Raw genomic sequence first — 16,469 nt, 5'->3', positions numbered from 1 at the left:
CCGACCATCACATTACACTGACATTCAACTTCTGACAGGCAACCGAATACTTTTGAATTTAAAATGAATACTTTTTTATTATAAAATGAATACTTTTGGTGAAAATACTGGTTTGTAATACTTTGTTTCAAGTACTGGTTTCTGACACCACAGTACATAAAGTGTGTGAACTGCTGCTGCGTCTCAGACCATTAAAGGGAAAATATTACATCATTTATTCAGGACTTCATGAACTATGATGTAGATTTTAAACTCATCTATTTGTATTATTCATTAATTAATCTTTGACTGTTTTTATAATGTAATTCATGAGTCCATATTTTCTAAGTCTTTTATTTTTTTTCTGGTTCTGATGATGTAGGAGAAAATGTCCAAGTAAAGATCTGGTGGAAAAACACACATGACCAGGTGTTTTTCAGTTCTACAAGCAGAGGGGGATTCCACGGAACTCGTCCACACCTGTTGGTTCCAGATAACCGATGTTTTGAACCTTTGTTTATGGACCCAACCTGTTGACCCGGCAGGTTTATCAAACCCAGACAGAGTTCTGTGGAAGCAGAGGGTTTAATTTCCTGAGGTAAATATAAAAACGCTGAGACAGTTTGAATGGGTTCCAGTTAAGAGTGAAGTTTCTGGTAAGTGTCCACCTGATCCATGACCCCCCCGACCCCCCCCAGACCCTGGGGTTTAAAGGCAGCAGAGTCACCAGCTGGTCTTTGTCTTCTCTGAGTCTCTGCACAAGAAAAACCTCATCATGGGGAATAGTTCAGGCAGCATCAACATCCACGCCCCTGTCACCGGAACCGTCGTTGGCTCTCAAAAAATAGAGAAAATTGAAAAAGTCGTCACAGCTGCCGCTCCAGCCCTTCAATGTGAGCCAGTTATCGACCTCCGTCCTCCCACCGTCGATGAGAAGTTCTGGGTGCAGACCCTGGACACCTGTCTGCTGGACTACCTGTCCACCGTGCGCTCCCTGGAGGACGCCAACGCCGAGCTGGAGCTGAAGATCAGGCAGTGGGTGGAGAGCAGCGGAGACTCCGCCTCCAGAGACTACAGCACCTGCTTCCAAACCATGTCCATCATCAGGTCCAAGGTGAGTCCAGTCCACGGACACAACAGACCCACATCCACACACACAAACACACACATCTGGACATATGTCCATCAGGAGGACGTGGTTGTCTGATGTGTTATGCCCCGGCCTAGGGGTTCACCAGGGCCAACATAATGTGCTCACTTGGTTCCCTCCCAGCTCCCAAGCGCACACGTCAGTCGAAACTAAAAATTCACAATATTTATTATTAATATTTTTCTCAACAACTAAGGAAGGGTTAGGGGAGGGAGCGGCTAAAACAACAAACAAAATATCTTCTTTTACAATTCAAACTAACTTACCTACTCCAAAATAAATGCAAGAAATACAATACAGAAAACTTAGCTAACTACCTAACCAAAAAACAGGAGAAAAGGTGAAAACAAAAGAGCCGATCTCCCCTACCAGAAAAAGGTTCGATTTACAAAAACTATTCACAACTATACACAATCGAATTTTGCAGGAGCACAAAGACTGACGGTCACACACGAACACAGGGTGGAGAGCTGGCAGGAGGCAAGAGCGAGCGAGGACGGAAGCTCCAGGGCCATTTTTAAAGAGCCGCATAATCACAATCCACCAATCAGCAACCTGCAAACAAACAGACACAAAAGGGGCACAGCACCCCTACAGGACGGGGGAGGACACACACACACACACACACACACACACACTAAACAGAAAACACATACATATAAACAGACAAATTATGACCCAGGGTCATAACAGATGTGTGTGTTTGTCGTCTGCAGATCCAGACCGTCATCCAGGTGTACGGATCCATGGGCGATGCCCAGACGGCTGATGAACACCTGAAGAACAAGTGAGTCCAAACACAGGTTATAGGAGTTCCAGACGACTGCACTGTCAGATGTTTGTCCTCATGAGTTCAGATCAGTTGAGCGTCTGCAGTTCGGTTCATCCTCACCTGTGGTCGTTGTGTTGCAGGAGTGAGAAGGAGCCGGCGGCGCCGCAGTGGCTGGAAGCCGACGTCGCCGAACTGAAGAAGTTTCTGGACCAGCTGACACAGACCAGATCCGACATGAAGACGCAGATCCGGGGTCTGGAGGAGGAGCTGAAGATCCTCAAGGAGAACAACCAGGAGGTGAGTGGACGCCGTCCCCCAAAACCTGGACCCACAGGACAAACTGAGCCAAGCCACCAGAGGGAGACCAGGAACCATCCTGAGAGCAGGTTCAATGACAACAGAAGGACACCACTGCCACAGATGAGCTGCACCCACGTGGACCAGCTGGACCCAGTCCTAGTGTCTCCTAGATGGTCCAGCTCTAAAACCCTGAGTCCCAGAGCCATGGGTTCACATTCCATAGTGCAGGTGGGGGCCGACCAGTCAGAGGCTGAGAGCCTGAGTGTTCCCTGTTACTCCATAGAGCGTATCAGACCCATGGCACACATGGACTGGCCCAGTCCCCCCCCCACTCTCGCTCTCTGACACACAGACCTCTGCTCTGCCAGATTTACTGTAAATGTCACTCATCAACATGATAATGACAAAAACAGACTCCCACAGAACTCGGACCACAGGCCAGTCCTGTTCACCACTGTCGCACAAACAAACTCAGTTCGATGTTCAGTTCACGTCTACAAACAAAAACCTAATAACTTACTCCAGTATTTTTCTTCTTACCATGCATGTTGCTTAGTGGGACTTCTGGCAGTCCTTGCCCTCAACAGTCCTTTTCAAATCTGGTTTATGGTCAGTTGTTGTCCACATGTGTGTCTGTCAGAACAGATCGATGCTTTGAGTTCACATGTTTCAGGGCAGAAAAAAGAGACTCGCAGACGTATGTTTTTCCAAACACTGACAGTATCTTAAGCGCAGCCCGTTTGACATTTGGTACTTTTCCATTGGCACACTTTCCCAGAATTCAACGGTCCCTTTTCTCAAAGCAGGTTTCAGTGTGTCCTCTTCACAAAGATCGGTCCTCTCCACCTCAGCCGCAGCCTCATCTGTGACCAGCGGGGGTCGCAAACAGCCCGTCTCCGCATTAAACGGGTTGACGAAGAACGTAATCTGTGGCCTTTTCAGTTGAAGATGACAGAAGCGGGTCACAAAGCTTTCGTGCAGGCTTTCAACCACTGTTGCATATCTGGCTGTTTGTTTATTCAGGACGGTGCCGGCTTTTAGCAGAGCGGGAACATGTGTCAAATCTGTTTTCTGAATATGTGTCTTGAACAGCTTCAATTTGTTGGCAAACGCAAACACACTTTGCACCAGGTCAGGCAGTACTTTGGACTTACCCTGCAGGGTCCGGTTCAGTCTGTCCAAGAAGCACAGCATGTCGACCAAAAAAACCAGACCCATAGTCCGCTGGAGGTCTGAGAGCTCAGGGTAGCGCTTGTCCTTCTCTTCCATGAACAGTTTCACGGCATCCAAAAGCTCGAAGAAGCGACCAAGTCCCTTTCCTTTAGCCGGCCACCTCACAGTGCAGCGGCAGGTCAGCTGGAGGCACCGGTCCAGCTCAGCCATTCATGAACTGCCGGTGGTTCAGTGCATGTGTGCGGATGGAGTCGACAGTTACCATCACAGGCTTCATGACATCATCTAAATTCAATGATTTAGGCACGAGTTACTCTATGTGGATGATGCAGTGGAAATTCCAAAACTCAGGAAAAGTTGGGTCAGCTTTGCACCGCCCCACAGCCCGTTCACAGATCCCATCGTGGCTGGAGCTCCATCCGTGGCTATCGCGGTGTTCTGGAAAAATATTACTCTACTAATTCGTCTTCAATAAAGAAGGATAAGTTCAAACGTTCAGTGTCAAAGAAATCCCTTTATTTGGAGCTCCATAGAAACAGATCCCCCTCAGACTAAAGACTGAGACGCTCTGAACCCCAAAATACAAATCACACTGTAGTCTTCTGTCTGCCATGAGAACATGATGATGTGTGGAAAGTGTTTTGGTTAGTGTCAGGAACTGAGAGATCAGACCCCTGTGAGAACTGTGGGTTTGGCCTTCTACTGTGGACACAACACACAGAGGTCCAAACTGCTCTGGAATACACAGGGACAGGAAAAGATCTGAAATAGACTTAGAAGCCTATATGAGATATAGGAAAATATATATGAATATATATGGATGGGGCGGCCATGGCTCAGATGGTAGAGTGGGTCGTCCAATAACTGAAGGGTTGGCAGTTCGAATCCCACTCTGTCCATGTGCTGTTGTGTCCTTTGGCAAGACACTTCACCCTCCTGTCCTCCAGTGCCACTCACACTGGTGTATGAATGTTTGGTGGTGGGAGGGGCCGTAGGCGCAAAATGTCAGCCACACTTCTGTCAGTCTGTAGTGATGAGGGGATTGTTCCTGTCAGGATGGAAGGAGAAGGTGAGCTGTTGGAACAGACTGTGAACAAGCAGTAGTTCCACTAAAACCACTTTCTAGACCCAAACCATAGTCCTGACCTGTTTTATTTTTTATTATTAAAAGTGAGACAGTAAATACACAAAGCCCACAACTGAAAGGCAACAGCATAAAGTAATATTAAATAAAGCTGCATATTTAGCCAGTGTAAAGATCTGAACTGGTTCAGTAAGTCCAAATGTCTGTAGATCTTATTTTTTATTGTGATCCAGGTGCAGGAGAGTCTAGAGAAACTGGAGGAAGTGTGAAAGGGAGAGCAGAGTCTACTGATGACAGAGGAGCAGCTCAGCAGCACAACCTGAACCACTAATGACACACATGAACAGGAGTCTGTGGGAGCTGGGGTTCCTCTGGGGTTCCTCTGGGGTTCCTCTGGGGTTCCTCTGCTCGCCCTCAGTCACAGGATATACACACAGTTTTTTCTGATCATCCTCATCAAACCCCTAATCACTATAATAATAACAATATAACATATAACAATAGCAAAGATGGAACAAACCGCAAGTAAGCTGTGATGGAAATCTTTTGTTGCAGAGGATACAAAAATGATAGTTATTAGAAAGTGCAGCAAGCTTTATTTTTTTAAATTATTTTTTATTTAATATTTTTATATATTCTTTCATTTCATTTCAAACATTTTAAAGGTTTGAAAAATGTTAACACTTATAAGAACAAAAATATAGATTCTGTTGTTGTGTTGTGAGGAATAATAATGTTGGAGATGTGGATGTGCACTCGCTGTTGAAATAAATCCACACTGTGAAGCAACCTTTACTTGCACTGAACTGGAAATACTTTAGAAAATACACTGAATTCCAAGGCTTTGCAGAACAGTGTGTAGACCTAACATGTGAGGTTAGAATTCCATGATTTTAATAATAATTGGTTGTGTTCTAAAGTGGGCCGGTCTGAGGTATGAAACTCCAGGGCTGAAAATGAGTCTCAGTCCGGCCCCGGTCAGAGTGCAACTGTGATTCAGTATCCATGTTAATGTCGGATATTCGATGTTCAGCGGTGTGGTGGGACAGTTGGATGTCTGATGCCATTTGATTTAGTTTGTTGTTTTCAGGAGACAAGATTTCAACAATGTCAGTGAGGCATGTTTTTTTTTTTTTGGGGGGGGGGGGGGGGGGGGGGCTTAATATCAAATACCACATTAGCCCTGATTTTATCATTATTTTTTTTATTTATTTTTTTTCTGGGCTCAGCTGTCTGTACCGATAAGGCCCAGCCCACACCAGCTGTACTCCCAGTCATCACTGCCCATGTTTCTGACACTTGTGTATCCTCTTTTATTTGGACATTTTACCAGGGAGTATCTCACACTACTTTTTTTTTTTCCTACTTGTCTTGTCCAGCGTTCTAACAGCAGAATGGTAGTCTGGTTCCTTTTGGTGCTGAACACATTTGCTTTGCCAAGGGTAACTTCATAAAGTATATGAAGCGCCCTTTGATATTCTACTGTGTTTATTATGAGTTTAGTTGAACCACATTTTGATGCCGGACCTGACATGGGGGGTGGGGGTGGGGGGGTAGAAGAAGGGGAGAAAACAAGAGAGAAGAAGGTGGAGAAGACCCTCACAAGCAAGTATCAACAATACAAACAGCAACAACCATGGAGACAATTATAATGGAAACAGTAACTACAACCAGAACTGAGTAAACTGGGCAGAAGAGAGAGAAGAAAACAAAACACAACAATGAGATACATCAGACCTATGAAATGAAGAATATAAGAAAGCATGAACAAAATATCATATACCACATTCACACAAATAATACCTATAACAGATAATCCCAGAAACAAATCCACACAACATCAGTTGTTCACATTCATCTGCTGTGACAGAGTGAACCAGGCAAACAATTCAATTCAACTTTATTTGTACAGCCCAATATCACAACCAGGTTATCTCAAAGGGCTTTACAGAGTCAGTTGGATGTAAACAACAGTCAAATAAACAGCAGAACATGAGTCATGTCCAGGGCATCCCCCGTCCTTAGACCCTCCTTCTCGGCAAGGAAAAACTCAAACCCAGTGGGAAAAAGGAGAAACCTCGGGGAGAACCACAGTGAAGGAGAGATCCACTCCCATGGACGGACAGGCTATAGATGCAGCAGGACTGATGGACGTCCATCTGCAGATGTAGTTCCAGTCTGAAGGATGCAGTAGGGTGGACACATGGGGGGTCCGTCCCGCTGGATGAGACAGGCAGGGGCGAGGAGGCCCATCCACAGTGGTGAGGCCGAGGACGTCCATCCAGGACAGGTGGGGGAGGGGGTCAGGACACAGGACAGGGCAGGACACAGATGGGTCAGCGCAGATCCTGTCCTCATTGGCTCCCAAGAGGCTACGGCTGAAAAAGTAGCCACTCCCCCGGAGGGGAGTGGAGAAAGGGGACACCAGGTGAATAGTACTGCACAAACTAAGTTGGCTAAATATTAAAAATATAAGTGCAGACAGAAGTGGTACGTAGAAGCAGAAACAGGAGATAGGACTCAGTGCCTGGACTTCCCCCAGCATTACTGCTCCTAGGGCAGCTTAGACTGAACTGTGGGTTCAGTCTGGTTTGAACTAGCCTGACCAGAAGCTTTTCCAAACAGGAACGTTTTCAGCCTGACCTTAAATGTAGAGACTGTGTCGGCCTCTTTAATGTTAGCTGAAGCTGATTCCATAAAACAGGAGCTTGGTAACTAAAGGCTCTAGCTCCTACTGTACTTTTACAGACCCTGGGAACTACCAGTAGACCTGCATTCTGAGAACCAAGGGTTCTGTTGGGATGGTACGGCACCAGAGCATCTCTGAGATAAGAGGGGCCCATACCATTAATGGTCTTGTATGTGAGGAGGAGGATTTTGAATCTAATTCTAAACTGGATTGGAAGCCAGTGAAGGGCTTGGAGCACAGGGGTGATGTGTTCTCTTCTATTTGTTCCTGTTAGTAGTCTCGCTGCCGCGTTCTGAACCAGTTGATAACTTTTTAGAGAGCTTTTAGGACATGCTACGAGAAGGGAGTTGCAGTGATCTAATCTAGATGTAACAAACGCATGAACTAATTTTTCTGCATCATTTTTAGATAGAATATTTCTAATTTTGTCTATGTTGCGCAGGTGGAAGAAGGCGGTTCTGCAGGCTTGGTTCATATGTGGTTTAAATGATAGATCTGGGTCAAATAGAACTCCTAGGTTTCTAACTGTGGCGCTGGAGGCTACACCCACATTGTCCAGAGTGACTATCTGGTCAGATAGGGAGTCTGTCACATTTTTAGGGCCTATTAGAATGACTTCTGTTTTTAAACAGACTGAGGTGAAGAACACACACATGCAACCGCCCCCCCTCCAAGGATCAGGGGCGGACCCAGAGGGCCCCAAGGCCTGGCCATCCAGCAGACACCACAGAGAGGGGGGATCCAGCCCGCCCCCCCCGAGAGGCGACAGTGTGCCCGCCCCAAAGATGGTCAAGGGAGGCCCCCACCAGAGGCCCCACAGCAGCCGAGCACAGGCCCCAGGGGACGCCGGCCGCCACCCCCCCACCGGGGGCCGGCCATCCAGGGGCAGGCGAGGCGCCGGTCCCCAAGCCCCACGAGCCCAGGAGCCACCCGTCTCCCCGGGCAGGGGTCCCACCCAGCACACCGGGTGGCCAGGCCGGCTCAGACCGCCACCCGCTGCAGGCCAGTGCGCACCCTGATGCCACAGCCAAGCGCCCCGGGGGCCCGGAGGCCCGCCCCCCCATCCCACCAAGCCCAACCCCCAAACCCCACACACACCCCAGTCCCCCACTCACCCACACAAGCATATGCACACACACACCCACTGACTCCCAGACATACACACCACCCATCCCACATGTTCGACCATTCACACACACACACACACACACACACACACACTGACTCCCAGACATACACACCACCCATCCCACATGTTCAACCATTCACACACACACACACACACACACACACAAACACCTCCACCCATGCCCATACACCCACCTACCCACATGCACGCCCACACGCACACATCTACATGTACACACATACCCACACATGTACACACATCTGATTTTCTGATGCAACAAGATGTTCTCAGCGCTCCTGTGTCATTTTTTTTACTTTTCATCCAAACCCCCCAAACTGAAAATGACTTTTGTAACTCTGTAAATCTGCTCTTTCAGCTCCTCCACTCTTTTGTCCAGTTCAGTGTGTAAGTGTGTATTCACACCAGGAAAGTCCGATAGTTCACTTGCTTTGGTCCGGACCAATTGTTTTTTTTTTGTTTGCTTGGTTTTTTTTTGGTGCGGTTCGTATTCACACTGTACATTTTTGTAAGTGGACCAAAATCTGTAAATAAAACCACGTGTGCTGAGGTGGTTCATCCATTGGACAGAAATGAGCAGTGTCCATTAAAGCGCTCAGTCCAAAGTGAAAGGACAGAATCATGGACATTCGGCTGTTTGTGTTATCGTCATAGTGGTTTTTACAGATGCAGACGTCTGCACAAGTGTTTGAGCAGCAAGAGCGTCTGATGCAACGTCAGGTTTATAATGTTGTAGAATTCATGTCTCAATGACGAAGACACAGGGCAAGACGGCTACGGAGGACAGCGCTCATGTGCACATCATGTTGTGACTGTTGGTCTGATTCCCACAGACAGAACAGGTCTGAAGTGTGAATTCTGCTGGTATATGAAAAGACTGTTCTCCAACAGCATTAGTGCTCCGTACTGCTGACCTGTGTGTATCTGTCCTATATCACTGTTCAGTTTAACCAGGGACAGAATTCCTTAACGCAGGTAAAGTTTGCTGGGGCTGATGAAGTCGTTTATTATTTTTTATTTCAAGCACAACAGACAGATCTAACCGTCATCCTAATCATTCTCTCGCTGAACCAGCTGAAAACGTCAGAGTTTTTCGGTGTCCTTTCTGTCAGCTGTGTTCCACGCACATCTGCCCAGACGTCCTGAAGGCAGCGTCTGTTCTGAGCTCCAGTCTGACCAGGGCTCATGTTCAGCTCCACAGCCTATCCTCACTCTGATACTCTCTGGTAAACCTCTGTCGTCCATAATGCTCAACACGACGGGAGCTCATTAGGTACAAAAACCCAACTGTGTCGGATCAGGTCCGGTCTGCTTTCACACCTCAAACGAACCGCACAGGGGTTCGTACGGAACCGCACTGAGACCACCTCTTCAACTGGGTCTGGGTTCGCTCGTTTGGTCCGGAACAGAGTTCGGTGGTTTTTATTCGCACCGGCCCAAAAGGTCCGAACCAAGGGAGCAAACGAACTCTGGTCCGTTCTAAACGGACCAAACAAGGCAGGTGTGAATACAGACTAAATGTGTTCATGATGGGACAGTTCATGGTCCTGTCAGTGCCAGACTGTGTGGACAGGACTGTGGACCAGAACAGTCTGATGTCCAGGTCATGGCGGAGGTCAAAGGTCATGTTGGAGGTTAAAGGTCACCAAAATGACTAGTTTTTTCAAAAATTCATACCATTCTGACATGTGATCAAATCTGTCCTCAGTTCTCTTCCCTCTGGTTTCCTGGTGGGATCCCCCCCCCCTCCCCCCTTTGGCCCTTTACAGACACATTAGAGACTAAAGACTCAAACATGGACAGAACATTTGAATTTGCCGCCATTAGTGTGGAGGAAACACCAGCACACATTTAGGAGGGAAGCACGAACACTTCATTCATTTTCTGAACCTGCTTTATCCTCACCAGGGGCTGGGAGGCTCCAGGTCTGTCCTCTGCACCACCTGGACAGGTTCATGTAACTGTCAGTGCTGTCAAACTGCGTCTGTTCTGTGTTCATGTCTGTGCAGAATACACAGGAAACAGTTGTGTTGAATGTGTGTGACTGAATGTCAGCTGTTTGTGGTCAGTAGATGTGTTCTGAGGAGAGAACCTGAGCCCAACATTTGGAAGAACCCACATGAACAGCTGAGTTCCATCACATATGTATTTGGACCATTTGGGTGACCTTTGACCTCTAATGGGACCTTAACTCTACACCTTTTATAGTGCACAGCACTCTGAAGACCTGACATGACTCACACAAAAACATTTAGGGCCCAGCAGGAGCAGACTGGTACACTGAAGGTTTGAACGTTTCCAAAAACCCCACGTTTTCAGGGTTGAAAAAGTAATTTTCAGGGTGGGGGGGTTGGATGAAAATTTAAAAAAAATTCCACAGGAGTGCTTAGAACATCTTGTTGCATCAGAAAATCAGGGCTAAAGTTGAATCTGAAAATATTCCTGAAATACCCCCCCACCCCAATGTTTTGACGAACTCCCCTTCATTGAATGGCCTTTCAGCCCGTGCAATGTTCCAAACAAGTTCATATGATGCGAGCGTTACGGTCTCTGAGTGCTTCATATATTTTTGGAACAACTGCGTCTGCTTTTCTGCCGGACCTTTCAACGTCACCAGCTTGTGCTTGTGAAGTTCAGTCCCCTTTGGAAATTCCTGGTCGACGTTAGGATGGAGTGAACTGAAGTGCCACTGAAGATCTGAAGCCTTGAAATGCACTAATGATGCCTGAGGTCCGGCACAATGACCTGCCTTTGCATTCCACCAAAAAACAAACAAACTCTCCCACTGTTAAAAACCTCCTGTGTTCATCTTCTTATTTTCGTTTTGCTGTGCATTTTTTCCTTCCACTTTGAGAGTGAACTCGGTAGGCCTATACTACTCAACAATTTTCCCTCCGAGTCATTTACGTCAGCGTGTGCATTTGTGTGTGATATGCACGTACTGTAAAACACACAAACACAAACTACGACATGAACGTAAGAGCTGCATGAAAGCGGCCACAGAACCACATGTGGTTCTGGAGCCGTGGGCTGGCCAGGCCTGCTGTAGTGAGACTTGTGTTCCATGTGTTCCACAGGTGGACCTCACCAAGACCATGGCCCAGAACACACCACTGCACCAAACCATCTACTCCAAGAACCAGAAGGACCTGGAGGCCTTCCAGGCCAAGGTACCCACATGACCTCACTTCCTGTGGCGGCGGACGTCATTAGACGTCGACGGGACCCGACGGATTCAACCCGTGTGTTTGTTGGTTTTGTGCAGACCCAGGTTCTGAAGGACAAGGTGGTGGTTCACATCCAGACCCTGCAGACGTCGTGGTTTGAAGTCACCCAGGTCCAGTCTACTCTGGAGTCTCTGGAGACCCAACTGCGGTCCGCGTCGGACACGGTGAGCGTCACAATCCACAGGAAATGACAGTAATCAGGTCCGCAGGTGTGAGTCCAGGTCCAGTAGAAGAAGTGAGGACGCTGGGACCAACAGTCGGACAAAAAAGGACACGTTCAGTGGAAACAGGCTGAAGGTCCAGAGGAGCTGACACCACGAGGAGGTGGAGTTCAGCCGCAGCGGCCATGATGGGCCCTCACACCTCCACGGTGGACTTCCTGTCGGGCGGAGGCCGGGGCCGGTCCGCAGGACTGACCCGCTCCGTGGACCCGATGACCACAGGAAAGGTCACATGACTGAGGCTTGATGAGTGGTGTGTTTCCTCTGCAGGAAGTGTTGGAGGAAAGTGTGGCTGAAACCCTGAGGCAGTACGGAGGGACGCTGACAGGATACCTGAGCCAGGTAACACAGACCTGCAGGGACCGGGTAACACAGACCCGCAGGGACCGGGTAACACAGACCCGCAGGGACCGGGTAACACACAGACCCGCAGGGACCGGGTAACACAGACCCGCAGGGACCGGGTAACACAGACCCGCAGGGACCGGGTAACACAGACCCGCAGGGACCGGGTAACACACAGACCCGCAGGGACCGGGTAACACAGACCCGCAGGGACCGGGTAACACATAGACCCGCAGGGACCGGGTAACACACAGACCCGCAGGGACCGGGTAACACATAGACCCGCAGGGACCGGGTAACACAGACCCGCAGGGACCGGGTAACACACAGACCCGCAGGGACCGGGTAACACAGACCCGCAGGGACCGGGTAACACAGACCCGCAGGGACCGGGTAACACACAGACCCGCAGGGACCGGGTAACACACAGACCCGCAGGGACCGGGTAACACACAGACCCGCAGGGACCGGGTAACACATAGACCCGCAGGGACCGGGTAACACAGACCTGCAGGGACCGGGTAACACACAGACCTGCAGGGACCGGGTAACACATAGACCTGCAGGGACCGGGTAACACAGACCTGCAGGGACCTTCTTCTTCTCCTTCTTCTTTTCTTCTTCTTCTTCTTCTTCTTCTTCTTGTCCTCCTTCTTGTTCTCCTTCCTCCTCTTCTTTTTCTTCTTCATCTTCTTCTTCTCCTTCTTGTCCTCCTCCTTCTCCTTCTCTTTTTTTATCTTCATCATTTCTTCTTCTCTTCTTTCTCTCCTCCCCTCATTATTCTTCTTTTTTGTCCTCCTTATTCCGTCTATTCTTCTTCTTTTCTCTTATCTTCTTCTTCTCCTTCTTCTTTTCTCTTCTTCCTCTTCTCTCTCTTCTTCTTTTTTCTCTCATCTTCTTTCTCTCCTCTTGTTCTCTTCCTTTCTTATTCTTTTTTTCTTCTTCATCTTTTCTCCTTCTTCTTCTCCTCCTCCTTCTTCTTCTTCTTCCTCTTCTTCTCCTCCTCCTCCTCCTCCTTCTTCTTTTTCTTCTTCATCTTCTCCTTCTTCTTCTTCTCCTCCTTCTTGTTTTCCTTCCTCTTCTTCTTCTTTTTCTTCTTCATCTTCTTCTTCTCCTTCTTCTTTTTCTTCTTCTCGTCCTTCTCCTTCTTCTTCTCCTCCTTCTTGTTCTTGTTCTTCTTCCTCTTCTCCTTCTCCTTCTTTGTCTCCTTCCTCTTCTTCTTCTTTTTCTTCTTCATCTTCTTCTTCTCCTTCTTTTTCTTCTTCTTGTCCTTCTCCTTCTTCTCCTCCTCCTTCTTCTTCTTCTTTTTCTTCTTCATCTTCTCCTTCTCCTTCTTCTTCTTCTTTTTCTTCTTCATCTTCTCCTTCTTCTTTTTCTTCTTCTTGTCCTCCTCCTTCTTCTTCTTCTTCTTCTTCTTCTTCTTCTTCTTCTTCTTCTCCTCCTTCTTGTTCTTGTTCTTCTTCTCTTCCAGGTCTCCACTCTGGAGGACCAGCTGGTCCAGCTCAGGTTGGACCTGGATCTTCAGGACTATGAATACAAGAAGCTTCTGGACACCCACATCCATCTGGAGTCGGAGGTCGCTGAGTACAAAAGGCTTCAGGGCTGAAACAGGTGACCACGCCCACACTGAGAACACTGATCACTGATTGGTTGAATGAAGAGCAGCTGGGCGGGTCCGCTCTAATGTCTTCTGATTGGTCCACAGCGTCTGCGGCTCCACCCAGACTCAGGAGGAGGCGGTCTACGGGTAGGCGGTCTCCTCCACCGCCTCCACGCCCACCACCGGCACCGACGGCCAATCAGCAGCGGACTCTGAGTCACATGACCTGTGACACAACCAGTAAAAGCTGAGAGTCAATAAACAGGTCCATAAATGCAGCGTGTGTGTGAGTTTGAGTTGATGTTTGTTGTGGTTCAGTCTGTTTCTGCTCAGGGGCCGGTTCCACCGAACCAGGATAAGGAGTTAAGCCAGGATATGTGGGCTATCCTGGCTCGACTGATCCATGATCCGGTTTCACAAAAACAGGATGGGGGATAGCAGGATATGTTTTGATATCAGTTACCATGGAGATTGATTCTGTGGAGTTAGCCTGGTCCAGACCAGGCTAAGTTCAGGTTTAGTTAATCTCATCCTTATCTCAGTAACAGTTTCCACAAATGGAACCAGTGGTTCTTCCACTGCCCATGAAACAATGGAACCACAGGAACTAGACCCACTGTCACTACAGAAACATTTGGGATTATTCATGTCAATAATTTGACATAAACGATGATTTTAGATGATTTTCAATCATTAGATCAGTTCAGTTCAGTTGTGTTTATTCAGACATTTCAAACATTAGACATTTCTGCAGATCCAATGTTTAGAAACTCCAGAGTCTGTAAAGGAATAGGCTGAAGCCCAAGATCATTCTGCTGACCCCCCATTCATATCAGCAAACAAATGAAATACAATAGATCCCAACGCCTTTAGTTTAGAAACAATAGAAACAACCAAAAACTAAACAATTCAATAGTTTGAGTGGAAAAATGAACATTCACATTCTGCATCTGTTTTCATGACATTTAAACCTAGTTTTAAACATAAATAGTGTTGGACAGTCTGTGAACTCAGGACTGAACTGGTTCCAAACATGTCCTCCAACACAGACTAAATGTGTTCATATGTGTTCATATTTGTTCATATATGTTCATATGTGTTCATATTTGTTCATATATGTTCATATGTGTTCATATTTGTTCATTTGTTTTCATATTTGTTCATATATGTTCATATTTGTTCATATATGTTCATATTTGTTCATATATGTTCATATGTGTTCATATGTGTTCATATTTGTTCATATGTGTTCATATTTGTTCATATATGTTCATATTTGTTCATATATGTTCATATTTGTTCATATATGTTCATATGTGTTCATATTTGTTCATATATGTTCATATGTGTTCATATGTGTTCATATTTGTTCATTTGTTTTCATATTTGTTCATATATGTTCATATATGTTCATATTTGTTCATATGTGTTCATATGTGTTCATATATGTTCATATATGTTCATATATGTTCATATTTGTTCATATGTGTTCATATGTGTTCATATGTGTTCATATATGTTCATATATGTTCATATATGTTCATATTTGTTCATATGTGTTCATATATGTTCATATGTGTTCATATATGTTCATATTTGTTCATATGTGTTCATATGTGTTCATATTTGTTCATATGTGTTCATATGTGTTCATATGTGTTCATATATGTTCATATTTGTTCATATGTGTTCATATGTGTTCATATATGTTCATATTTGTTCATATATGTTCATATGTGTTCATATGTTTTTTGGTTTTTTTTAGATGTGCTTTTGCTTTTTCTTTTTGCTTAGCTTAGTGTGTATTATAAGTTTCACAGTTCAAGGCACGGAATGGATATTGTCCCTCACGGTGTGTCTTATACAGAGAAGACTTCTCCATCTCACGGACTCACTCATGCGGAGCAGAACAGCCGGCCGGCTTTTGTTTACTCTAGGCGGGAGTTACTGAATCTTGTTCCTTTCTCCAAACTTGTTGGGACAAGACACGCTATTCCGGCAGAACTGTTGAGGGTAAGACGCCGGGGAGTACGGGCTGGGGCAAAAAGGAATAGGAGGCAGAGGGTGAGAGCATGGAAGGAGGCTTTTAAACCTGCGCTCCCCTCTGTTGTCATGGGAAATGTCCGCTCCTTGGGCAATAAGATGGAGGAGCTGGAGACTCTGGTCAGGAGCCAGAGGGTCTACCGGGACAGCAGCCTTATGTGTCTTACGGAAACCTGGCTCAGTGACTGCATTCCTGACCACAACACCAGCATTAGTGGATTCCTTACAATCCGAGCGGACCGGGACACCAAAGCAAGCGGCAAGAAAAGAGGAGGGGGAGTCGCCCTGCTTATTAACAACAGATGGTGTAACCCGGGACACGCCACCATCAAGGAGCGGATATGTAACAGAGACATTGAACTCCTCGCAGTGAGTATGAGACCCTATTATCTGCCGAGAGAGTTCACAGTGGTCATCGCCATTGTTGTTTACATTCCGCCGTCGGCACATGCTGAAACTGCGTGTGACGTCATACACGCAGTTATCGCGGGACTCCAAGCCGAATACCCGGATGCATTCATTCTGCTGTCTGGAGACTTCAATCATGTCTCCCTTTCCAGCACACTCCCCACCTTCAAGCAGTTTGTGGCCTGTCCTACCAGAGGAGATAAAACTCTGGATCTGTTGTATGCTAATGTGAAGGGTGCATACAGATCCACTGTGCTGCCTCCTCTGGGTGGCTCAGACCACAACCTGGTCCAACTCTCCTCCACCTACACCCCCATTGTTAAAAGAATCC

The 16,469-nt window shown here is 46.9% G+C and overlaps 2 protein-coding genes across 2 annotated transcripts; both read left to right on the top strand.

The window, feature by feature from the left end:
• The first annotated feature begins 754 nt into the window (after positions 1-754).
• LOC115424061 (keratin, type I cytoskeletal 13-like) lies at positions 755-2,047 on the top strand. Its single transcript, XM_030141165.1, has 3 exons — positions 755-1,093; positions 1,846-1,916; positions 1,987-2,047. The coding sequence occupies exons 1-3, from the start codon at positions 755-757 to the stop codon at positions 2,045-2,047; spliced, it is 471 nt and encodes a 156-aa protein (XP_029997025.1).
• A 73-nt stretch (positions 2,048-2,120) lies between these two features.
• Positions 2,121-13,907, top strand: LOC115424678 (keratin, type I cytoskeletal 13-like). Its single transcript, XM_030142064.1, has 6 exons — positions 2,121-2,198; positions 11,372-11,464; positions 11,560-11,685; positions 12,013-12,084; positions 13,559-13,698; positions 13,793-13,907. Exons 1-5 carry the CDS (start codon positions 2,136-2,138, stop codon positions 13,691-13,693), a joined length of 489 nt encoding a protein of 162 aa, XP_029997924.1. The 5' UTR covers positions 2,121-2,135; the 3' UTR covers positions 13,694-13,698; positions 13,793-13,907.
• The last annotated feature ends 2,562 nt before the right edge of the window (positions 13,908-16,469 follow it).

This window comes from Sphaeramia orbicularis, chromosome 8 (genome assembly GCF_902148855.1).
Source record: "Sphaeramia orbicularis chromosome 8, fSphaOr1.1, whole genome shotgun sequence".
NCBI lineage: Eukaryota > Metazoa > Chordata > Actinopteri > Kurtiformes > Apogonidae > Sphaeramia > Sphaeramia orbicularis.
The sequence above is the reverse complement of the archived record's forward strand: the minus strand, read 5'-3'. Positions and strand labels throughout refer to the sequence as shown.